Source organism: Xiphias gladius, chromosome 13, assembly GCF_016859285.1.
Source record: "Xiphias gladius isolate SHS-SW01 ecotype Sanya breed wild chromosome 13, ASM1685928v1, whole genome shotgun sequence".
NCBI classification, from domain to species: Eukaryota; Metazoa; Chordata; class Actinopteri; order Istiophoriformes; family Xiphiidae; genus Xiphias; species Xiphias gladius.
This window is the reverse complement of record NC_053412.1, coordinates 2962559-2988288: the sequence shown is the minus strand read 5'-3', so window position 1 is coordinate 2988288 and position 25730 is coordinate 2962559. Positions and strand designations below refer to the sequence as shown.

The window sequence follows — 25730 nt, the reverse complement described above, 5'->3', positions numbered from 1 at the left end:
ATAAAAGTGAAGAATAAAACACATTTATCAAGTGACTTGAAGGATCCTATAATCAATCGCATGTACTTAGAGGAGGACTAGCCAATCAGAGATAGAGATTGACTCTACATTTACAATACTGTTATTTTTTTTTAATTTTACATATTTTGTTTTAAATTTAATTTTATCTGTGGGAAATACATCCTGAGAAATATCTCCAGTAACAAGTAACAAGCAGAATTGAGTCTAATATATTTATAAAATATATTCTTAAATACGCAAATAGAGAGGAAATTGTAAAAAAAACTGACTGAAATGGAAACAAAAATAAATCCTATGGAGAATTTCAGTACCAGATTCACGAGTGCAGAATGTGAGGATGCGTGGAAAGTGATTGCAAACAAAATTATTGCCAGGTTCATATGTGTTGTTTGAAACCCAGATAAATGCAAAAACAAAGGGAAAAAAAAGGAAACTGGTGAATTCGGTTTGCTTTAGAATGTATTTGAAAAAGTCTTAAATTTCATTTGCAAAAGTCTTAAATATTTTCTGTTGGCTGCTGTAGGCAGTAATGCTAATTATAAAATGTTTTCGAGTCCAGTTGCTGGCTGTCGGGACACGTTCCACACCTATGAACTTAAACTCAGTCCTTCTTTTTTTTTTTTTTTGTGGAGTTTCAGTCGGCACCATCAAAACTCTAGCAAACACAGTCGCTACTGCTGCTATACGGTGGGAGGCTCGTGTGTTTTAGTGGTCATTTTAATTGGTTAATCCATCCACCTGTTTACCGCCACTGATCCAGTTTTCTTTAATATAATTATATCATTAGGAATTATTTTTGTAGGCTGCTGGGAAGTGCTGAAAACGATGTGGCGTAGAGATACAGTATCGTTCCTACTGGTTTTCCGTCATACTTTGCCCAGTATGAGAGGAAAACCGGTTTTAAATTCCATTATATGTGGCGTTAAAAAAGGTCTTAAAAAGTCTTAAATAACTTGTTGATCCCTGTTGACAGAGAGATGGCTTTTGAAACACTGTCACAACCTCTGGTATTACTAAAAAATTAGATGTTGTCAAACTGGTCAGTTTAGAAGCCATATTGGTTTTTTTTTTTGTGGTTTTTTTAAAATTTTATTTAACTTATTATTTAACTTTTATTTAAGTGCGATTTGGAGCTCTGCCGTAGTGCAGGGTGAAGCAGACTGTGACAGTAAAATCCTCATCCTACGAGGGACGTTTGTCCATAGAATAAAATGCTGTTCAAATGAAGAGGATAGGAACGATGTACTGGGGTCCTAATAAATCCAACACACGTTCATCACCCGCGAGTCAAAAATGATGCAGCAGTGACAGACTCTCGTTTGAGGAAGAATTTAACTTAAGCTCTTACAAGAGATGTGTCATGTTTAACTGTCTGGTTGTCGGTTTTCTCAGCACAAATTTAAGCATCATTTAATATTAAAGCATCATATTTAAGCATCATTTTATCTATATCTGGTATTGATAGGTGTCAAGTGTCGTTCCAAAACCTGCCGCTTTACTGTGTTTAGTGAGATTGGGTTTTATTTTGCGATACAAGGGATGGCAAATGTATCATCTTTTTTGATATTGTTTGCATTGAAGAACGGGTTTATTTTCGATGAACTGTTAAATATTCAGGTACAGTATTTACATTTAAAACTAGTGTTCCGTTCAGTTTCCTCCTCCTTCTCCCCTTGAGCTGGTGGCGTTATCAGTTTACATACCAGTAGAGGGAACCTTTTAGAGGCTTAGCTTTGCAAAGTCCTCCCCTGAAGTCTTGTCACTCGTGTGCCCCCCCCCCCATGCTTTTTTTTTTTCATCTGCTGGTGGTAATAGTTCATTTTTAAATGCAAATGTACCAGAGGGGAGTGAAGAAGGCAGCTTTTAAACTGAGGATCCCTCAAGTGTTTGGAGTGAGGAGAAACCTACCTGACACAACTCAGTGTAAGACCCTGCTTATCTTGATGACTGCACACAGACTCCTAATTATCATTTAAATAAATGGGCATGTGCATGTGAACGTGTACTGTTTTTTTTTTCTTCTTAAACGTGTAGGTACAACTAGAACAGCCGAAAGCCAAATTGCACTTTCTAGATTGAAAGTTTATTTTATTTCAATACAGCCTCCTTTTATTATGCAAAAAAAAAAAAAAAGACAAATTTTAACACCGAGTATGGGTACATCATACACACATCACCCCAAGTAATGAGCTTATTTTTGTTTAACAAGGTTCAAAGTAATGAGATTTTTCTAATTACCATATTTACATTAATTCATTTTCAATCAGACTAAATGAATTGATGTGAAAAGCCATTACCAAAGCGCTTCCTCCCCTTTTCTTCTCAAAATCTGAAGGTTTTTACAGTTAAGACAAATCAGATTAGGGCTTCGAAAGCATTTGAAACTGAACAGAACCTGACGCGTGTCAACTCTACTTGACAGCTACAGCAGCTGTAGTGTTCCCTTAAAGGTCCAGTTCACCCCAAAATTACTTCCCCCAAAAAAACGTTCCCCTGGCAGTGCAAATAGTACCGGTTCTGAGATACCGGTTCCTGCTGTCACCTCGATTCAATAAAGATAAAAAGAATTAAATTCCCGGTGTTCACAGCATTGAAAATAACATTTATAAAAGAAATCAACAAGATTTCTTTCCTGAAGCAGTTTACCGTCCCATTTCAACAGTTTTCATTGGAGCTACTCTAGCAAAGAGACTGTTCACAGTCTGAGTGAGCAGGACAGTCGTTGCACTTTGGGTGAACCAGTCCTTGAGTCCAAGGACATTTACAGGACCATACATCTGTTTTTTTTTTTGTTTTGTTTTGTTGTTTTTTTTGCGCTGTCAAACATGTTCTAGCTACGTCTGTCACGGTTTCGCCCTGCTTTTGGTTTCCACTTATTTCACCATGGCATTAAAAAAGGAACCCGCAGACAATTTGCTTGAGATAGGTAACGCAATGACTTTGTCAGTGCTACATGACATTTGCATGGTCATGCAGCTAAAAAAAAATTCGAATTGATTTGAGGAAGCACATTCCCAGAGGGAAAACAAAACTAAAGGAAACATTAAGCCTGAAAAGGTAAGTGTAGGTGAAAACGATGAGATATGAGGGTTCATTTCGGTCGTCGTTATGAGGTAGCACATAAGAAGTCTAAAGTTTGACACAAGCTCATAATTTTTAATTATTTAATCAATAGTTTGATTTAGCATCTGATCATTTTGCAATTGTACGAAACAAAGCCCTTACACCGGGTGAGCTGATTCATCTTATAAATGACTCCTATGATGAATCATCAAAACAGTAGCACATTCATATTCTGAGGATGGACCATCGATTAATCTGTTCATCATTTCAGCTCTATTCCTGAATCGGTGTCAAATTTTTGACTAAGTGTCTCGTAACTTCGACTTAGTTTTTTTTTGCCTCAGTGGCCTACAGTTAGATTTATTATCAAAAACAATAATAACTTGTTTATCTCTGCAGCAATTTTCCTTTATGCCAAACGCAGCTCAAAGTGATTCACAAAATATTAAAGAGCAGATGAAAAATCAATTCAAAAAGAAGAAAGAAAAATATAAAGTTTTATAAAAAATAAAATGTTAACCTGATGTTAGCTGTAATGTTGACTTGGTATTTCATAATTTTTTATCAGCATATATATATATATGTATATTTTAAATCATTTCTAACGAAAAGAATATCTTGGCGTAAATGAGCTTCCATAATTTATACCGAAGTACCTCTTAAACTTAACTGCTAGATTTTCTTCTGGGAAACCCCCTGAGGACCAGTCAGGCCTCCAGCCGTGTATGTAGAGGAGAGCACACAGGAAAACGCACTCGCACGGAGACACACACACACACACACACACACACACACACACGCACACGCGCGCGGTGGCGGCCGCTGCGGGCTGCATCCTTCCCCCTCCAGCGGCTCCGTTGGCACGGAGCAGCCGCGCCGCATCCCACGGAGCACGGCTTCCGCAGCTCCAGCAGCGACGCGCGCAGCGCCGCATCGGCGCTTGATCGATTCCCGTATCGAGAAAAACCGATCCACAGCCGCAAGGTGACGTCACGCCGCTGATCGTTAATAGTGGCTGGGCGGGTTGGCTGGTGGGTGGGTGGTTGGGTGCCGCGCGGACGCAAGGGGTAGTTGGGTGCTCTGAAACCCCCGCACGGGGTAAAAAAAACAAACAAACACTTAAGTATAATATACTGCGCGAGGAGTGTGCGGACGTGCGCGGGACTGTTTGCTGTTTGTTTTGTTTATTTGTCGCGTCGGCGCGTGGGAAATGTAGAGGCTGTCACGGCCGCCTGTGGGAGGAGGATGGATGCGTAACAGGACGGATCGAGCCAGCTGTGGCCTGCTTCTAACAGCAACATCTGGCCGGTGAGTCGCACTGACAGCCGCAGCCGCTTGCGGGCGGGCAGCTCGGCTTGCGTGAACCAAGCACGGACACAAGGAGGGAGGCTCGGTTCGAGTGCAGCCCTGCTCCCCGGTCTCCGGTCCGGTGAGTCGGTGTGACCTCGTCCTTGGTTTTGCCGGACGGTGGCTGAGTGATTGATGTGCACGTTTTGACGGACGGGCTGCGTGTAACGTACGGTGAAGGCTAGACGGCTCGAGCTGGAACAGGGAAAACAAAAATCACGGACGTGACATGCGGCTAAATGCCTTCCGCGTGCAGAGCTGCAAATGCAATGCATAACCTCTCAGCTAAAAGTGTTGCAACTGTTCTCATGGGGAAATGTGCAATTACATGCGTCTGTGAAGGGTTAAATCCCACTTGATAGCCCCACAATAATACCATGGCAGATTATACACACACACACACACACACATATATAATGTATGCATATACCTATAACAAAGCACTATTAGCCTATTGAGCTCTCATCGAGCCTCGTTATGAATCCCTACAGTCACAGATACTGCAAGTGCATAAAAAGCCTCACTCTCACTGAGAGCCTCCGCGAGTATTGTGGGGATGTTATGGCGAATGTGGTTGAGGTCGCCGTGAATTCGCTGCGAGTGCCCCGCTCGAAAGACATAAGGTCAGCGTGAATCCCTGCAGGAAGATCATAGTAGGTCAACATCCGATACGGTCTCTGTAAACTCACACGCTGACACACTCGGAGGCTCCCGGGGGTACGACGGTGTGATTCCACATCCTGACCGGCTTGCAGTCCTTTCCGCAGGGTCAGAGAGGGCGCCTCGGCGGCCGGCCGGCCCTGGACTACAGCGGGGAGGCGCGGGCGATGGAGGAGGGGGACGCAGCGGGGGAAGGGCCCATGGCGGTCAGAGAGGGGCCAAGCGATCGCGGCCTGCTGCCGGACGCCGGCGGCGGCGCCGCCGCCACCACCACCACCACCACCAACCTCCTGGCCTCTGTCAAAGAGCAGGTAAGGGTGCAGGGGAGTTTTCTGTCGCCCCCCCTCTCTCGGTCAATCGCTCACTCAGCTCGTTCACCTTTGATCTGTCCTGCTGGTTCTGGTCCTGTGTCTGTGTCTTCCTGCTTTTTTTTTTTCCTAGAGCTCATATCTTATCTTCCTTGGATGAATGAACCTCACCTGCTCCAGGATGTTATTCATGTATCCAGTTCACACTGGACTGGAATTGTCTGAGGACCCCATGGCACACACACACACACACACTCCACTAACTTAATAATTTACCACCTCCAAGAAAGGTGTAGAGACCTTTGAATGAGGGACTCGGAGAAGGGGGGTACATTTGTGAAATGAGCTAATGCGTGTTAAGAAATTTAAAGTCCTGCTTTGTGCCAAAACAAACTACACGTTGTTAATAGTTCCGGTATTTATTCAGTGTAATAAATACTCTAATATGAAATTAGATTAATAAATAGCCGGTATTTGTAAGTCTAAATAGCCCACAAGCATGGACAAAGTATGAGGCAATGGTTCCCTGGACTCGGACCCCTGGACCCCTCCTACATAGGAACAAGACCCCAGAGACTCAAAGTACAACAAATGACTGGACCATGTGGTCATTCTGCATCTCTGTAGTCATTGTGTGTCTCTTTGTAGCTGTCTTGGGTCCCTTTGCGGTCGATTTGAGTGTCTCTGCGGCCGCTCTGTATCTCCTTTGCAGTCATTTTCCGCCTCTTTGTGGTTTGAAGTCTGTGATTCACCCGAATTTACTGAGAAAAATCCGGAGCACAGAAAAAAAATTGCATGAAAAAAACCCAAAACAAAACACTGAGGTGTTATCGAGTCATTCACGCCAAATGGACCAAATGTATTAGTTTACTTCTGCATTTAGTGAAACGTCGTTTGGAACTTCCGGTGGAATTTTTATGGCAGATTTGAACAGTATTAAGAACGGAGACAACTTCTGCCGTTATTATGAATCACACGAGGTCACCGGGCAGAGTTATTCCCACGTGAATAGAGCTCTGTATGAACTGACAGCGGTGTTATAAAAGTGGGAATTTGTTGCCGTTTCTTTTGCTTGTCTGTCACACGTTCCACCACAGTTTGTGCCTTCGGGTTCTGACTAAACTGAAGCGTCTCCCCGAATATTTCACTCCGGTATTTCCCTTTTTCTCCCCAGAATTTCGCCCCTCTGTCCTTCTTGCTGTCGCTGCTGAGCCAGTGCGACGACAGTTCTGTCAGTTGTCTCTGGTTACACGATGGTGAGTTTAATTAATCCTCAGAAAAAACCGGCGCGTTTTGATTTGGGCGCGGAACACTGATGTGAACTGACAGCCAGAGAAGTCGACGTCCATTTCTCTGCCGCTAACTTTTTGCTGTTGACACTAATTGAGAATCGGATTCGTGTTACATGTTGACGGGGGGAAGATCGTGATAGAGACACTTGCAGCTGCGGCGAGAACGCCGCCTCCATCGCTCTGTCTGTCTCTGTTCTCCGCTGTTATTTTTACGCTTCTTTCTATCCCGTCAAAATGGGAGTCTGTCTGTTCCCTTGCTCTTAATTATGCCTGGACAGTGGCCATGTTCTCAACTTAGTCCCGTGGTGAGTGCCTCTGAATCAGGCACACTGCTATTTAAAGGCTTATGATGTCCGAGAAAAGAGAATCTGCTCTTGCTTTTGATCTGCGGTTTTTTGCGGAGCTAACACACAGAAATGTGGGCTGCGGATCGCTCTGACGCCTCAACTGATGCGAGGCTGAGGCAATTTTCGTTTCAGCCTCCCCGATGCTGCTTTGGTTCTGGGTTAGAAAAGCAGCAGGAGCAGCCCCGTCGCCCAGGCTCTGCTTGCTGCTGGAAACTCATTCATTTCAAATGAGAGAATGAATGACGGCTGCATCGTTTTCCCCTCAGATGCATTGTGATGCAGTGCAGCAGTTGCATGCCTTAGATATATTTGTTGTTTTATTTCTGTAGTAGCTGTGTGAGACGCCTCTATGATGATTATAGTGCATTTATTGAGGCACAGGACTGCCGGATCATTTGTAATAAAATGAATAGTCATTCACTCAGGATCTGGATTCATCAATGCTGGATCAATTTAAGTTTAAGTTGTGCTGTTGTTTTGCTGCAAAACCTGACAGCGTTGTGTCGTTGTGGGCATATTACTTCAGGTGCCGGCGAGACAACTAAACAAGATCCAATAAGACTGGGAAGAGAGTTACGTCAGGAGCAACTCGACTTGGTGGGAGGTCCCATAAGTTTCACCCCTGTAGGGTTGTTTACACTTTGAGGGTTCTTGAGGTCACGTTCGGGGTTGTGAGTCCGCCCTGGGTCATGTGAGCGTTTTTAAAATCGCAGTCAGGGCGTAAATGGCTGTTAAAGAGGTTTATAATCTTGTGAGGAAGGATCTTACGAACCTGAAGGTCTGGAAGGCAGCGATCATTTTTTTTCTCCGTATTCACACGGGCTAAATAGAAAAAAAGCACGCTTTCACGAGGGGATCCTGGTACCCCCGTGGTCAAGTTGCATAACGTGTGGCTGCGACATCCCCGGTTCGATCTCAGGATCGAGTGCAGCACTGTTGGTCTGTGCGAACACGGCCCTTCTTGAGGAGGTCAGGGCAGAATCTGGAAGAACAAACCGTCTGACTTTGACACCAGAGGCTGCAGTCTTCATCCCGCCCCCTACGAACAGTCAACATGGATCTGTTTTAACCGTGACCATGTTCTTTCCTCAACCTTTACTAAGTAGTGTTACCGAATGTAAACCAAACTTAACTGTAGCAGTGGCCGATCAGAGAAGACTTATACGGACCGTTTTTGAAACTTTGAAATGGACTGTTTGGAAAGGCACTGACAAAGATTCAAAGTGTTGCCTCACTAAGTTACGAGGACTTGCCGGCATGTTGTGCTGCAGATAGGACACCACGTCAGAAAAAGTTTGCATGGGTCATTTTGTAAGGCAATGACAAGTGATCCGATGTGTTATTTAGATATGAGGAGTTAGAAAGAGGGGTGAGCAAGACAGCCATAATGTGTCTGCTCCAGAGAAAAGGGCTGATTTCTTGATTTCTCTCATCCGGGGGGCATGCCGATAACAGGACAGCAACAAATGGATGATTAACAACTAACATGGTACATACATACAGCAAGACTGCATTCTAAACTTGGAAGTTGCCAGAGAGCAAGCATTTTATCATTTAGCTTGTCTCACACTGTTGAACAGGCTGCTACCAGAAAATGTAATCAAGTTGCTCTTCCTTTCTCCGTGTTGGGATGCAGGCGGCAGCGCTGCTGAAGCGTCAAATCTACCGCCTGCAGTTCCTCCACAGAAATGTCAAATTAGATGTGCTAAATGGAGCACATCAGTTACTGCCTTCCATTGTGTTCAGGCCCTGATGCTTTCCCACTCTGCTCTCATTTAGCCCATTAAACGTAGGAGAGTGATAGACGTGAGCAGGGAAATACCAGAGCTGGAGATGTGGCAACTTGGAAACCGGAGACCTACACAGCGTCAGCGCACTGTTTAAGTTTGGCTCGCTTTCTTGAGCCAAACAGGGTGAGATTGATTAGATGTTGAGACAAGACGAGACATCTTTAGTTGCTGTCTGCATCGTTCAAGACTGAAATATGTCCCTGATATCAGGAACAGTTCACAGGGCTTTCATACTACAATTTTTTTTACCACGCCAAAGCCCTGTATTTTAGGATTTTGTGCTTGTTTGGGTTGGCGTTGAAACTGACCTCCAATCCAACTAAATGAACATTCTGGTTCGGCGGCTTTGAGCAAAAAAAAAAAGAAATGAGCAGCAAAATAGAAACCGAACGGTCACGTTTTTCTTCTAGTTGGGCTGAAGCAGCTGCCAAGTAAACATTTGAAATTCAAGGAAGAGTTTGGCAATTTTGAAAAATGGTCATTCGATTCTCGTGGGGAGTTAGATGACAAGATTGACATCAGTCTTATACCTGTCTGTTCAGGCTAAAGCTACAGCAAGCAACCCACTAGCTTAGCATAGCGCAAAGAACTTTAATTGGATTTAACAGGTGCTACAGGGGGCGACCTGCGGAGGCTCCGGGAAGTTACTGCTCCAATCCCAGAAATAGTCCCGCATGTAAAACCCCTGTGAGGTGGCACATTATCCTTTTTCCCTTCTTTTTTTTTTCTTTTCTTGTGCCACATTTCTCAAATTGTCCAACTGGAAGAGTCAGGGAAGTGCACAACCAAGCACAAAAAATGAGGGCAAAAGCATTAAGTTAAAAATACTGTTTTCCATGCTGTTTGACAGTATCACACATATCTGATGTCTGTTTGTCGCAGCTATTCATGGAAGCTAAAGATTTCTTGTGTTTAGGGAAATATTCAAGCCCAAGTCGCCATTTTATGGTTACTCCCTGTTAGATGCAAAAATTCTTAGATGTATTGATCATTATTTTTTACACATTTCTCTGTAATTCAATCTGACACATTTGGTATCTTTGGAAAGTTAATGATTTAAATTTAAATTAAAAAAAAATAAAGATTTGGGAGTTTGAAGAATGCTTGGTTCCATAGCTTGAGTTTCCATAGCAACGTTGCAGGGGTCAATAAACGTCAGTACCATCACAGTCAGTTTTTTAATCACGTTTAGGAAAACAAAGCAGCTTCATCATCCATTATTTATATAATATAGGGGATCTTGTCTGTCAAAACTTTATCAGATATTCGTCCAAGGACTTGTTAGGTTCCCCGTGACCGACAGTAGTTGCCGTGCAGGGCAGCTCCCAGGTGTAAAAGCAGGGTCCCACTGCATGAACGTGACGCACGGTGCTGCTGAAAAAGAACATGCGCGCTCAGCAAAACCGTTTCCAGGACGGAGGGAGGAAACAGAAAGCTCAATAAAACAACAACAACTGGGCCATGCCAGCGGTCTGCACACTCTGATTCATTTCGACTCTTGGAGCCAGAAACACCACGCACATTGTCGAAGTAAATTTACCGAAGGGCAGATGTCGATGTGGATGATTGGCGGCCCTGCGCGGCCGCTTTTCCTGCTAAAGGTTCTTCCTATATGAGCTGCCGGGTCACAGTCTGAATCTCGGGGTTAAGCCAGCTCTGTCAATCCAGTTTTGTCACTGCCCGGTGCTGCCCTGCCCCTGATGATATCCGAGGCGCAGAACTGTTGCTGTTCGACGTCTGCCTGAATTTGAATGCATGCTCTCTGTCATATTTTTGGAACGGCGGAGCCTAAGATGGCCTGTTGTTGCAGTCTGCCTCGTTGACTCGAGATCACAGATGCCCGAGGTTGCCTGTCACGTTAGAGGTCTGCAGCAGAGTCGCTGTGTTGGAAGAGGAAGCGGATTTTTCTTGATCCACGGTGTGGTAATCAAAGAGGAACATCCTTTGTGGGATACTGTTTCAGATCTTGTCAGTCTGTGATATTCGTTGCATTTCTAGGAGTTATTTACTCTCCTAGTGAACCCACTTTGCCTCCACCTGTCTCTTCTAGTTAGTGACTTCTGCGGTCTCCCAGAATGCCTTTTGACAGCCCTCAGAGAACGAACACAACTTGTTGCTTTCCAACAAAGGTGGGCGTTTGGGCGTGTAAAGAGACTGAGAGTGTTTTAATCCATCTATGGGTTACATGTGTAGGTGGAGAGAGCAAGAGAAATGAAAAAGTAGAAGCAGAATGCACGGCATTCGGATCTATTGAGGCTACTGTTGGTGTAGCAGCCGCTATCTGTGCCTTTCCTCTCCGTGTGCGGCTGTTGAACTTTGGTGCAAGATGGCGCCCTAGAAAAGAAATAGAAGACGTTCACAATTAACGTGGCTCGGAAATTTCCTGCTGTGTCGGAGGCATCTCGTCACGCCATTGACAATGCGACAGCCGCGTGAGTAAGAGCAACGCTAGACCGAACAGCGAAAACGGGCCTGAAAATGTTGAGCTGCTTCAAGAGTGAATTCTCCCTTTAAGATGGCGAGTTATAGTGAGAGCAGCAAAGTGTTGCGGCAGTAGAACTAGGCCGAACATTTCACGGATATCACAGATGCAGTCTGGATAAACCAAACTGCCGGGGTACGATTAGACACGGCAAGAGAGAATAAGACGCAGAGTTCTGTGGTTGGTGTCACTCGATAAGAGACAGAAAAACACTTTGTGACGGCTCACAATAAGCCGTGGCGAATTGTCCAGTAGCCCCCGGCTGGTACGAGACACCGCCTGGGTACGGCTCTGCGTTGGCCCGGCAGGGCCAGGCATGTTCCCAGACATCACGAGGTGACGGGCGCAGGGCCCCTGAGGCGCGCCATAACGCGGCGAGGCTGGAACAAGGAGGGCTGTGTGTTCCCGTCCCGTCTCTGTGCTGCTCTGAAGCGATGTAAGGAGACGCGGGAGCCGAGGAGGGGCAGAGTCAGCGGTGACGCCGCGAGAGTGTGCGGCACGTTTAGGCGCTGTGTAGTTGTAATGGCACGGTGCCACGTGCCAGACAGCAGGCAGCGTGTCAATAATACATCTGACACTGTCGCTATAAACTATAGATGAGGACTCGTTCATTTCCCACATCGTATGTGTCTTGAACCGCTCCTCACTCAACTTGCTTTCCGCCAATATTGTATTTTTCTCTTATTCAGATCAGCTCATCCGACATGGTTAGATCTTATTTTTTTTGTCTGTGTCTTCTGCTTTTTAATTTATAAACCCCTCAAGGTTTTTATCTCACATCTTCCTATCTTCCCTTTTGTCGCCTTGAAGACACAGTAAGTGATTGAATTGAACTACACAGCTCTTTTCTAGATCTACAGAGCTTATTGTGATAAATTTAGCTTTTTAATGCAGTTACCGTCTTTCTGTAAATTTCGTGGATGACTCACCTTAAAGCACCAAGGAGACCTGAAACTGTAACTTGGACTTCTATGGCTGCAGCTGACGATTTTTTTTTTTTACTATGGATTAATCAGATGATATTTTTCACGATTAAGTGATGAATCAGTTAATGCTTGTTTAGTACAACCAGCTGTCCAAAACCCAAAGATATTTAATTTAAAGTCATATATGACGATGAAAAACAACAAATCCTCAGATTTGAGAGACTGGAATAATCAAATATTTGGAATTTTCACTTGAAAAAAAATGGCGATTTGAGCATCAAAATGGATGCCAATTAATTTTCTTTGGATTATTTCATTTAATAGTTGCAACTCTAGACACTTTTACCAACATAAGGATCCTGAGAAATGTTTTTAATAAATTTTTATCTTGGAATAATGTCCAAGCCATTCAAACAGCTACAGTTTTGTTTAATCTGAACTCAGAATCCTTGGCTGTGAGTCTTTGTCGGCAGTTGCACCATGAATATTTTGTGATACTTTCGTGCAGCTGCCTCAGAGCCATATCAGCCCTATTAGCGGACAAACATCTCTCCAATTAACTCGGAATAATTGCTGCAGAAAAATCAACAGTTATTAACACCGAAAAATTAGCTCTGTGTGCCCAGTGTCCTCATGGGAGTCATTAAAGTTTCTTTCGGTCGGAGCTGAAGCGATATTGTGTAGACGTTCCCGTGTTTATATGTGTCTGGCAGACTTCTTAGGGCGGCAAACTGCGTTCCGAACGAATGTCTTTTAAAAGAGCTTATTTCTGTGAGTTTGTTTTTATTTCGGAAGCAGACTGGTTGCCTCTGAAATCAGGCCAGTTCACGTTGTTTTTGCCGCTATGCCGCGGCGGGCAGACGTCTTCGGTCCATAGTGGATGAGACTCAAGCAAACAGCCAACATGATGAGACCATTAACTAAATCACTGTACACCATCTGACTAAAGAGACTGTCAAGGCTCCATGCATCACATGGCCACAGCTGACCCAAATACAAAAGAGCTTTTATCAAGAGACGTAAACAGATGAAAAGCTGCCAGCGTGGATTTAAGTATCTTTTATAGTTTTTAGGGGATTATGATTTGAAGGACTTTCACACCACTGTACTAGAAAACAATGGCGTAGGCAGGCGGCTGTGGAATGCGTGTGAATTTCCATGCCTGCATTTAACCATTCTTTATAAATGATCATCATCGTCATCACTTTAATTAAAAGAAAAGATGGACTGAGCAGGCATTTTTTTAGTCAAGCATTGGGAGTGTGTCGAAGTGTCCCCTTGAGCAGGACACTGAACACTGGACACCGCTCCTGACGCTGCACCATCAGTGTGTGAATGTGTGTGTGAGTGGGTGAGGGAGGTGCACGCTTCACAGCACTTTGAGTGGTCGATGGACCCGAAAAGTCTAAAATTAAGTTTTGTCTTGTATCTTCACAATAAGAGGCATCGACACACTTTCCTCCATGATCTCTCAAACAACATCTCACTACAGCTGTTTCAACACAAAGACTGAAATGCAACTCTACGGAATCCAAACAACATAGGAATCAATTTTTTTTTTTTTAATTTAATTTTTTTTAATTCAATGATAATAGGGGGGTGGGCCCATGGGGGTGGGGGTTGGGGAGGGGGAGGAATTTGGGGATGTGAAGGGAGGGGGGGAATGGGGGTTGGGGGGATGGGGGTTGTTGGGGTTGGGGGATGGGGGAGGGGGAGGGGGTTGGGGGTGGGGGTTGTTGGGGTTGGGGGGTGTGAAGGAGGGGGGATGGGGTTGTTGGGGTTGGGGGTTGGGGGTGGGGGTTGTTGGGGTTGGGGGGGTGAGAAGGGAGGGGATGGGGATTGTTGGGGGTGGGGGGAGAGAAGGGGTGGGGGTGGGGGGGTGGGAGTGGGGTTGGGGTTGGGTTTATGGTTGGGCCCTTGGGGGTTGGGGGGGGGGGTATTATGGCGTTTAATTCTCAAAACCCACACACATTAAAAAAACAAAAGAAAGAAAAAAAAAACGGTGCATGCATTTGATGTGAGCGCACAGAACAGGAAACAGTAAAAGAAAAAGTATCCTCAGGATACTTGAGCACAAGTGCGGCCTCGAATGTCTCAAAAGTAAACTTGCAATGAGAGCGGGTGTTGAGCTTGCACCCGTCCCAGCCCCGCATTCGCAGGACGGCATTTGTGCTCGCAGAGCAGGAATGCTGCTGTTCTGTGCGGTCATATCACATCCACGCTCCTGATTTTGATGTGTGTAGGTTTTGAGACGCCATATTAGGGTGGAAAGTGAGGGGTTTAAATGAGCCAGGGGTGAAGCCTGAGCTCCTTCAGGGTGGGGCGTTGCTCAGCGTCTAGGCTTAAACACTTTTGCAAGAAATCCTGGCAATCTGGAGAGAAAGAGGGAGAGGAACGATGAAGGTGATGGTTGTTACAGCGATCCACCAGAATGTGAACTAAAATGAACAGATGAGTGGCTGCTGACATGTTTGTGTGATTTTTCTTACTTTGGGACAGCTCACTGCTGATTCTCAGCTCTGTTTTGAGGAAGTTGATGGTCTTGAATTGGTCTTCTTCGTGGAGCGTTTCAAATAGGACCACTCCGATCTGCCACACTGTGGCGGGGCCGGACCTGTAGGCCCGATGGCTGTACCACTCTGGAGGGGCGTGATCAACGGTGCCTAGGATACACAGACATAATGGTGAGACGGTGAGGATGATGAGGAGGAGAAGCTTTGTTTAAATGTAAAAGTCCCAGACCGGCAAGTCAGAGGAGAAGCCAGACATTTCACCATAGAATATGCGGTAGGATGATCTTTTCTTGTCAAAGCAGCTCAGCCCAAAGTCAATGAGGCGAACTCGTGGGGCATTTGAGCCGGTCTCAATCAGGATATTTTCGACCTTGATGTCACGGTGAAAAATATGTTTGTCCTGAAGGTCTATTGCCGCATCAACAAGCTGTTTCATTATATTCTGGGAGACAGACAGAAAGAGGACGATGAGGGACTCTGAGTCAGAGGTTTGACATTTTTCATGGTTGTGATTCTGGGTTAACTGTTCAAATTACCTGGAGCATCGCACAACCTTATATTTTATTTGCGGTTCTAGGCTCCGCTTTGTGTTTTAGAAACCAGAACATTTTGGATATATGTCAGTGCAAAGGGGGCACCACTGCGTATATCGGGACATATGTACACTGCGCTTCAGTTGTGGGACAGGGAACAATGGCAAAAGCCGTCGTAGTGTGGATTTCCTTCCACATTAACGTGTGCTGACTTCTAAACATCAGTCGCGAGGGAGTAGACTGAAGTAGAATGAACGAGACTGGCATCAGACCGAAGAGGTATTCTGATCCTTTATTTAAGTCAAAGTAGGAAAACCACGGCGTAGAAATACTCTGTTACAAGTAAAAGTCCCGCATTCATTACTACTTGAGAAAAAATAGAATAAGTATTGTCAGAAAAATGTACTAAGTACTTGCGGGACGGCAGAATTTTGCAGAAGAATGTTATTTTCTGGAGCCTCTAAGGTGCTTTTAATTTCCGTATGTACAAAATAGTATTCGCAACAAGACTAAACCTTTAACCTATTTAAACCTTTAAATAAAATCAGTCATTTTTCAGGACGTTAGGAGCTTTCCTGTTGCAGGAAAAGTTGGATAAAGGTAGTGGAGTAAAACGTAAAACGTATCCGTCTGAAATGCAGTGTAGAAATATAAGGCAGCATCAATCGGAAGGTAACGTACAAGTACATAAAAACTGTACCCAAGTACTGGAACAGTGGAAACGAAGGCAGAACCTGTGACAGTGGCTGTACTTAAGTTACAGGTCATTAAGTTCCTGCAGTGGAAAAAAAGCTTTAAACACACACACACACACACACACACGTGGACAAGGATCCTCAGGCAGCTCACCTTGGCCTCCTCCTCCTGCAGGGAGCCTCCCTTATCCTCTATGTAGACCAAGAGGTCGTCAGCGGGGACTGGTCTCTCCAGAACCAGGATGAGCTCCTCGCCCAGGTCGTACCAGTCCAGCAGGGACACGGGTGCGGACGCTCCCGCTCCTCTTTTTTTGGCAGCTGCCAGTTTTAACATAATGGTCACCTCCACAGACAAAGCCTTCCCTTTTCGGTCCTGTAACATCAAAACAAGGTGGACGGTGAGGGACAGAGGCTCCGTAGATTCAGCCACGATACATTCAGTAAGCGACTGGGTGATGGTCACTTACCAGCTGCTTGCAGAACACCTTTTCTTGTGGTATGTGTTTGATAGCTACCTGCAAGACACGAAGCACAGGTCTGGTTCGCACTTTCTGCCCATATTGTGTGCGTGTGTGTGAATATATGAGAGTGCGTGTGTGTGAATCTTACTGATAAATTGTCAGCTTTGCGGCAACCGGCAAACACAGATCCACACCCTCCTTCGCCAAGCTGATTCTGCTCAGTGTATTTGGCCTCAAATTGAGCTGCACAGACACACAGATATTTTTTTTTACTGCAGTCGTGAGGAACATCGATCACATGGGACCTTAACTCTGCTAATCTCTATTAATCACTTCCTACTGACCTCTTTGACATTCGACTGTCAAGTCCTTGCTGTTCATCGGTTTCAGGTTTCTGGTCTTTTTCTTTTCCGAACCTTCTCCATCATCAGAGGCCTTCCTCTTTGCTCCTCCATTGTGCACATCCTGCACAGATGCGCTGCAGCCGCGTTGAGGGATGCCGCTGCGCTCTGCGGATGAGAAAAAAAACCCAGAGGAAAAATCAGCTCGCTGCCAGCGAAGGGCGCGAAACCTAGACAGAAAAATCCCAAAGTGTCTGCACAAGTTGATACTAAAGTCAATTTTAGACTTACACCAATACCTCTGTTTCTGTGATCTCTGTAATAATAACTCAACTTAATCTAACCCTGGTGTAAACTGTAAACTGATGATACACTCCCAACCGTAATCTCACATGATCAGCCTACCTCTACCAGTGTCCACCGAGGAGGACGTCGACTCCTTGTTTTGCACTTCAGAGTGAAGTCCTCTACTCTTAATTTTTATCCTCTTTGATGGTCCCTCTCCATCTCCTCTGGTGTTTTGCTTCTCTCCTCTCAGCCTGCCATCGGAGGTGTTACAGGGTTCAGCCTCCTCCAGCACGCTTGTTCTTTTTCTCTTGGTATTTTCTCTCGGTTCAGGACTGGACTTCCTTTTAGCCGCCCGAGCCCTGTCGCCCTTTGCAGGCGATGCACTCTGTTGTGTCGTGCCGCCGCTGCAATCTGCAAATCAGAAAAACAAAATGGATCAGCCGTTCATGAAATGCAGTCACAAAACTGTATGAAACTGTCTTTTTTTTTTTTTAACCATCTCAAAGAGCGGACCCAGATCACAGGTACCTTATCAGGGTGACTGAAAGGGCTCAACAGCGGTAATCAGAGGTCTATCTCAAGGTACAACTTGAAATAGTGCCCACTTTACCTGATAAGATCATTAACATGAGTGACTGCAGGTTTTTTGCCTGGATTTCTCACCTTGTTGGTTCCTAAGGGCCGGAGAGTGGTGAGTCTTAATCTTCATCGCAGAATATGTCTCCATGACAATGTTCATAAGGGATTGAAATACCATAACTCGACAGTAACACGTGGATGTTGATCCAGCGCTTGTGTGTCTTAGAGTGATCTGACCAAGGTTTGTTGCCCAGGATTCAGTAAACAGAACTCGGAATGTGGCGACAACAATCACTCAGTGCTCTATTCCAGAATATGGAATTCAGCCTCAAAAATGAATTCCGAGGGTAAAATCTCTGAGTAGGTCTGGGTTTCCCCACCGAAAGCCATTAAGACACATCTCAAACAATTCATACAGTACGGGCAAACAGTGCAATTCTCGAAGCCAGCTCTTTCCCGGTCACCCGGCTGACTTTCCTACCTATTAAAGAGCCCCCGGGTCGTTTTTACGAGCCGTGCATCTCGGTCTGAAGGGCAAACACTTTTAAAGGATGAATGTACAACAGTTTTTAGCCATGCAAGTGGCGCGATTTCACGCCGTCCAGTCGGTCAGGCCGCCACCTCGGTGCATAATGAAATATCAGGCAAATGCCACTGCTCTTAGGTGAATTTTAGGAGTGGGTTCATGGTGGTAAACAGTAGCACATACTGGCCAGTTGGTCGCCATTAGGCTGACGTAATTAAAAGGGCCCCAGTCAAACCTCAAATCGTGAAAAACAGTGTCGAAAACGTTATGGAAATATGGCGTTTATGTTTTTGCTTCACTGAATGAACAACAGCTGTCTGCCACTGCAATCCGTTCAGGGTTTTTTTTACATGCACATATTGAAAATCTGAAAATAAAATAAAAAATAAAATAAAAAAAAGGATGGAAATCAACCTAATGAAAGTCTGCCCTTTGCGGTAACACTTTAGTTTAGCAGGTCTATGTAGCATTTATAATATAATCACTTAATAAATTGATTTTAACCTATGATAATGTAGTTGTTAGCAGATATAAGGACATTTTTAAGTGTTTAATAAAGTAGAGGTCAACAATCATAGCTTCTCGTACGAAGTAACCGTAACTGGTGTATTAACAGTTAACTATTGGGTGTTAACGCAGTCTAAAATAGCGTTTGTCACAGGACACACACAGAGAAATTCTTACAGTGTGTTGTAAAGCCTTTATTTACTGTATATGCACATATCATTCACGGGCGGGTGTAAAACTGTTTTACAATGATCAGACTTTGACCGAGAACGTTTCCTGAATTACCTCACACCGAGGTTTTCCTGGGAAGCTGCGTGTTTTCCGGCCGGGTTGTTTTATGTTTAGGCCTATATTTGCAGACAGCTAATTCTCCGGTGGACCTCCATGATGACACCAGCTGTGGTTCCTAGAAGATTTATGAAGCAGCTGGGAAGCCTCTGTGTTATGTAACAGAATACAAACGAGGGAGTGCCAAAGCTACCATCCGTTCGGCAAACATCTGCTCCACTTTCACACCCTTGAGCAAGGCATTGGAGCCCTTCCAGCTCTTTGGGCTGTAATAATAGGCATATTTTGCTGTTGTGATGTTTGGGTTGTCAAAATTACCTCAAGTATGCTCTGACGGCTAAATTTCATGGTTATATTGAGACCGATATCACATTATTTCTGTGCCTAATCACATTTCGGAAATGTACAAACAACTAAAACTAGTTATAAGAATCTTTTTAATGCTTCGTAATCATGAGCAAGTTGGGTTTCCACGGGAAAATAAGAGGACATTTGGCCCATTTAACAGTGATTCAATTAAATCATGAAGTATTGAACTGATAAACAGCATCTGACTCCCATTAACCTACACTATGCATACACATTCACCCCATGTTTTGTAGGTGGTACAGACTGAAAAGAGAGATCGGGGCCAGAGAAACAGGCAGACCTGAAACATTTTCAGCGTATAAACTCATATGATCTTTGCTCAAGGCCTTATTGGGTTTTGAATATCATTATTTGCAGTCTTTGACATCTGTTATGTATAGCCTTAAGTTGCTTCCCACGAAGGTTCAGGTTTGACTCTGACACTTGCAACATGTGCTGTCATCCCCACATGGACCCAGAGCTTGTGTTTATGTCTGTTGGTGCGTCAGTAAGACACACGCCGGATTGTTTCCCCTTCAGTCTTCCTCTAAATACACACAACTGCCACGACAATGAATGCAAAGCAAAATGTGTTCGGTTTTAAAAAAAAACAATCACTTGTGCATGCTTTAATTTCCTGGCGCCTTAGAGCTGTTTATGTATTTTCCATAACGATGGGGATGAAAAGGCTAAACAGGTCGACTAAAATAAAGCATTCCTTCGGTTATTTTATAAAAGTTTGATTATAGAAGTATGAAAATCAAACGGTTGAAGACTGAAAATATGGCCTTTTACATTCCCCGCGGGTCAGGTGGAAAAGTTGCTTGTCTATGCCTTCTTTTGTCAGAATTTGAGGACAAAAAACCTGTCTCTGCATTGGGCTTTTATTTGTTAAACGGCCACAATCAACTAGTAAAAACGGACCAAAAAGTCAGTCAATACACTTTTGATGCAAAATAAATTAAAAATGTTACGACAGATATTGTACAACATGCCAGATAATGGCATTTCCTGCACAATGCTTCGGATCTTAACAGTGTTTTAACAGTGAACATTATCTTTACTTTATTGTGGATCATAACAGAAGGAAAGAAAATGTCATATAGTTGTAATAGTGACCACGTTTGCTCTCCCCTTCTGTTAACATTGCGAGGACTGGTTTGTAATTTGTTTGCGTTTGTACATCCGTTTGTACAAATTCTAAAATTACTGGCTCAAAATAATGAAACTGAGGGTTGGAGCTGAATAAAATAAGGCTTGTAGATTGAGAACCAGGGATTCACTCGGACTGTAAAAGTCCCCTTCTTGATACTAGAGCTAAAATGATTAGCCCATCGATCGATTAGCTGATCGACACTCAATTAACCTGCAAGAATTTTGATAATTGACTCAACAGCTACGCCAATTTTTGAAGCTAAAATGCCAGAAATTCTCTGCTTGCAACTTTTAAATGTGAATATTTGCCACTTTCTTTTGCTCCTATGATAGTAAACTGGCTGCCCGGATCAACATTTTTTTACTACGTGGACCAAACTATTAATTGTATAATCAATAATGAAAGTAAATATTAGCTGCAGCCCTACTACAGACTTGACTCGTATGTTTTTGCTTTTACATCTCGAGATTTGACCCAGCAAATCCCAGAACAGGGCTTGGTCTCACGTATGTAAAAACAGTATTGACACAGATTCAGATATGTTTTTAATGATTATTTTAATGGAATTCAGAGACTTGAAAGACTCTTGTCCTGACTTTCAGTTTGCTTGTGATCACTTGTGACTCGGTGTACTTGTACCCTCCATCGTAAATTTTGGCCTCGAAATCCATATTTTATCGTTCTCCGCTCGATCGTAGGTGCTCTGTACTGACATCCTCGTAATTTGTGTAATGACATTAACCAGACTTGAGTCCTTTAAAAGGTCGTGTTTCAGTGTTTTAAATCTCAAATCCACTTTAACAGGCTTAAAAAAAAAAGGCTGCAGTCCCTCAGCGAGCTCACAGCCGGTGAGAAATCAGTCAAGTCTTGCAGACTGAATACGAAATGGGTTTTACATTTAATTCTAACTGGCATCAAATAGGTCTCAAAACAGGAGGCTTAAATTGCTGTGTCATGGTGGATGTCGGGTTATAATCACTCCCGTAAATGTCCTGCCGCAGGAGCTCCAGTTTGAGCGGCTGACTCGGGAGCTGGAGGAGGAGCGGCAGATCGTGGCCAGCCAGCTGGAGAGGTGCATGCTGGGAGCGGAGTCGCCAGCGGGGGACAGTAGCAGGTAGATTTGACGGCTCTGATTTTCATCTTTGCATATTTTTTTTGCATTGAATCCCAAACGGTGGACTTTAGATTGCCGATGCACTGAGATATTTTTTGTCGGTATCTTATTTACTTTTGCCATAAAAGTCGCAGAGTATCTTGGGAGAGTAGTTACCAGAAATTAGAGTAAGTTTTCTTATGTTTTCATGAACACCTCCCACTAAGAAGCAATTTTCCACTCGTATCCTGGCAACTAAGTGCTGAGACCCTGTGCCTGGGGCTGTAGTAAGAGTGATACTCGGCATTAAAAGAGTTCAAAGGGGTTGTGTCTTTTTTTTTAAATTTTTTTTTTATGCCTAGCCTCTCCAAAACCAAAAGTCGAAGAGAAAAGGTTCAAGGAACAGATCAAACAGTGTGTTGGTGCTCTAGCATACTACGCTACCTGCAGCAGTAAATCGATCTGAGCATTACTAACGAATGCCGAGGCGTTCTTCCGTGGGGTTACAGGTCATGCCAAGAAAAACACCCCTGCTCATGAAAGCACCTGCTGTATTGCAGCAGTAGTATCGTGTAGTATTTCCCCCACCAGCCGGTCCTGGTTGGTGCTGCATCAGAGTCTGGGCCAACATGCGCAAACCTGTCCAGCATTTTTATTGGACTTGGAGAAGTTTGCACAAACACCTGCCGAACTCGTAATCCAAATCCTGTTGGTTCTCATCCTAAAGCTCCAACAATTAGTTGATTAATCGCCTAGTTGATCGGCAGGATATTAATCGATTAATTGTTTGAGTCATTTTTTAAATCAAAAATATCGATGCGTTAATCGGTGCCATCAATGCCTTAACAATCACGAAACCTTTTACTTCCTGTAACTGTTTTTTTTTTTTTTTTTTAATGGAGCAGCAAGAGTGATAGAGTGTTATATAAACACACGTATGATGTCCTGCAGTGTGAATGTGGTAATCTTCACAAAAATCAGAGAGTGCTCAGCTTCATAATGTTAAACTCTGATTTTCCTTAGATAATGTCGATGACATTATGTTCTTTCTGTGTTTGATGCCTTATGGCCTAAGATACGTTCCCTGCCGACCCCATGTCGCCTTGCATGACCAGTTTCATGTCGGATTCTGCCCACTTTTTCGGTCATTCTAACAAAGTAACTTAAAATGCAACCAAAACATCATATGGATTACCGCTGGCTGTAAATCGTGCACGCTTGCAGAGTCCTCTGTCAAACCACATAATACTGATGTTTCCTTTCACGAGGGATGCTGCTCAGCTGGTTGACAGTCACATTGTGCTGTCAAGACCAGCCTGCGTCACTCCGAACACAAACGGAGACCTTCAGAGCGGAGCCTAGCATTGTGTCCCCGAAGAAGGACTTAATACCTGTACATATTTTTTGTTATTATTCAAATTTGACCCCCTGATGTGCCTGGAAATAGCCAAAATGTTGGTTTTCCATGCAGAATCGTGACTCAAATTATGATGTTTAATAATCAGTATCACAATATCTAATCAGTTTGTAGGACTTTGGTTTTGGTTTTTTGTTTTTTTTGTCCTCACCAATAGAAATGATTTGTTTCCAAGAGCAGGTGCTTTCTCAACCCAGACAATACAGTGCAAGGCTGTGCTTCAGGTTACATAACATGTCTGATGCCCAGCTGGGGTCAACTGACTTTCATTCTTTTATCAATTTGATAAGTGAATTGAAGTTCACACAAAATCAATTTCTTTAAGCCGCTCGTAAATTAAAAGTGTGGACATTTTTTTGAGGCAAAAATATTTCAAGATACACACACACACGCACACACACACATATAATTGTCTTTGACATTCAAAACACTCTCTTCTTTCCTCTCCCTGGTCTGATTGAATATAAAGTATTCAGCTGTGACTCTGATTTGATTTGCGTCTCTCTCTCTCTCTCTGCTCTCGCGTCTCCTCCATTTTCCCCCACTTCCTTCCCTTCCGCTGCAGCTCATCTGAGAAGTCGTTTGCATGGAGATCTGCAGGTATGATTTCCGATTTTTGAACCTTTTCGTGTTTTATTAAACAAACACTGTTTTTGAAAAGATAAGGTTGTACTGTAAGCAAAAGGGCCTGCCAAAGCAAACATCTCCACTAAAGCTCTGTAGGGAGTTTCAATTTTTAAAATGGTGAACACCAGAAGTTGAAATAAGATAGAAATCCGTAGCATTTCGGGACTAAAGAGAGCTTTTTTCCAGATGTAGAAAGCCACTTTAACCTCCACAGGGCTGAAAAGTGCCAGAGTGTGGCACTGACCGGTCAAGCAAAACAAAACAACGTTTCTGCCAGTACATATGAATTTACTATTCTGTCACAGATCCCTCTCCTCCATTTCCTGGCCCATTCCTCACAGGCAGCTTTCCAATAAAACAAAAGCACAGTTTTCAAAGGCTGTATTGTTTTCCGTCAAAGAATTGATTCATTTCATTTCTTAGATTAAGAGGATGCTGCCTGCAAAGGTGATGCTATTAGGCTGTTTTCATACAGACTTTGCCTCACTTTGTTTTTATATTTTGTTTGACCATTTTGAAGGGGAATGTGTCATTTTTTCAGCCCGTCGATATCTACATCTACACATTGACTCACAGTCTCCCCAGGACGCGCTGTATGTTTATAATTATATGACGGATGCTTCGGCAGGCGGAGAGTCGCAGGGCGGAGCCATGGAGGCGTCTGGTCGTCACCTGGACGCGGAGGAGGGACTCTACCTGCCCGAACCGGACCGTGCGTCCCTGCATGACAGTGAGGGTCTGTTAAATGTACACACCGCACGGTCTGAACGAAACGATTAAAGCTGACGCTTTCTAAAGCACAATCTGGCGAAAAAGCATGAGATCATTTTGTGATTTTAGCAGTTATGGTTGGAAACAGCATTTACTAAGAGGACTTCGCTCATTTGTAGAAAAAGCTGGATGAATCAGAGATGGTTTGCCGTTGTTTTTGTGAAGACAGCTTCCTTTCCATAAAAGCAGTTTGTGGACGGTATTATCAAAACAGTGCAAGAGATTAGATCTGTGTTTCATTTTTGCTTTATTTCTTCATCGTAAGATACAAACTGGAGGTGTGGATTTGAGTCCACGACTTAGGCTTGAGTCAGACACGGATTGTGAAACGTAGCATTTTAAACTTGACTTAAAATTTGAAAAAAAACAACTCAACTTTGACTCTAAAGCTCCTGAAAACTTGGCCTCAAATCTTAATTTTGTCACTGTAACATAAAACATTCGTGACGGAAACTTTCGGTTGAGAAAAATAACACGAGTTCTTCTTATTTATCGGGAATTTAACACTTACAAGTTCATTTAATTATCTGATTAAGTGAAACAGTCCTGCTACATCAGGACTGTGTGGGTGTGGTTTGACCAGATTTGACCGCGGCTTGGCAAAATACACAACCTCAACAAATGTCATCTCAGTCCTGATTGGCTGCACAGAAATATCTGACATCATCTTTTTTTTCCAGCTGAGCCTCACCCATTTCAAAACCAGTGAAAAAAAACACAAATACAGAAATCTGTGGTGTGAAATAACCAAAACTCTTCTAACCTCGGCAGAAAATTGTCTGTTAATGAAGGAGCCCGTTTCTCAATTTAAAAAACTGATTAAGAAAGTATGTTTTCAGTGCCTTTAACACCCATGAGAACTGAATTTACTTGGACCTGGACAACAAATCACATGAAAAGACCAAAACCAATAACATTTTTAGCCTCTCCCACAACATTGCACAACTTGCCTATCCTGTTTATGAAATCGAGCCCGGTTGGTTCCTACTGAAGTTGTAAATCTTTAAAAACTGATCACATATACATTTCGTTTCATTCTTTTTTTTTTAAAAATGCTCAGTAATTTCATAAAACAGCTGGGCACTGTAGTTTTTTAGCAAATGTTATTCAACCAGGAGGAAATGGGACATTTGTTGGGGACTATTTTCAGCTGCGGATTAATCCGCATTTAAAGATCTAGTGAGTATTGGGGGCCACAGGACGGTGTATGTGTGTGTGTGTGTGTGTGTGTGTGTGTGTGTGTGTGTGTGTGTGTGTGTGTTTGTGTGTGTGTGTGCGTGTGCGACAGAGTCAGCAGAAACCACCCTGTGTGTTCGGGGTAATGAAGGAGCATTTCACCCAGTTGCAACAG

General features: G+C 43.6%; 1 protein-coding gene across 1 annotated transcript in view; it reads left to right on the top strand.

Annotated features, from left to right (window-relative positions):
• Positions 1-5243: 5243 nt before the first annotated feature.
• Positions 5244-25730, top strand: part of LOC120798135 (plakophilin-4-like) — a 49008-nt gene continuing 28521 nt past the window's right edge. Inside the window, exons 1-4 of the mRNA XM_040142199.1 lie at positions 5244-5402; positions 21473-21585; positions 23547-23581; positions 24237-24344. Coding sequence (XP_039998133.1) covers positions 5259-5402; positions 21473-21585; positions 23547-23581; positions 24237-24344 — 400 coding nt within the window. The 5' untranslated portion in view covers positions 5244-5258. The remainder of the gene's footprint in view (positions 5403-21472; positions 21586-23546; positions 23582-24236; positions 24345-25730) is intronic.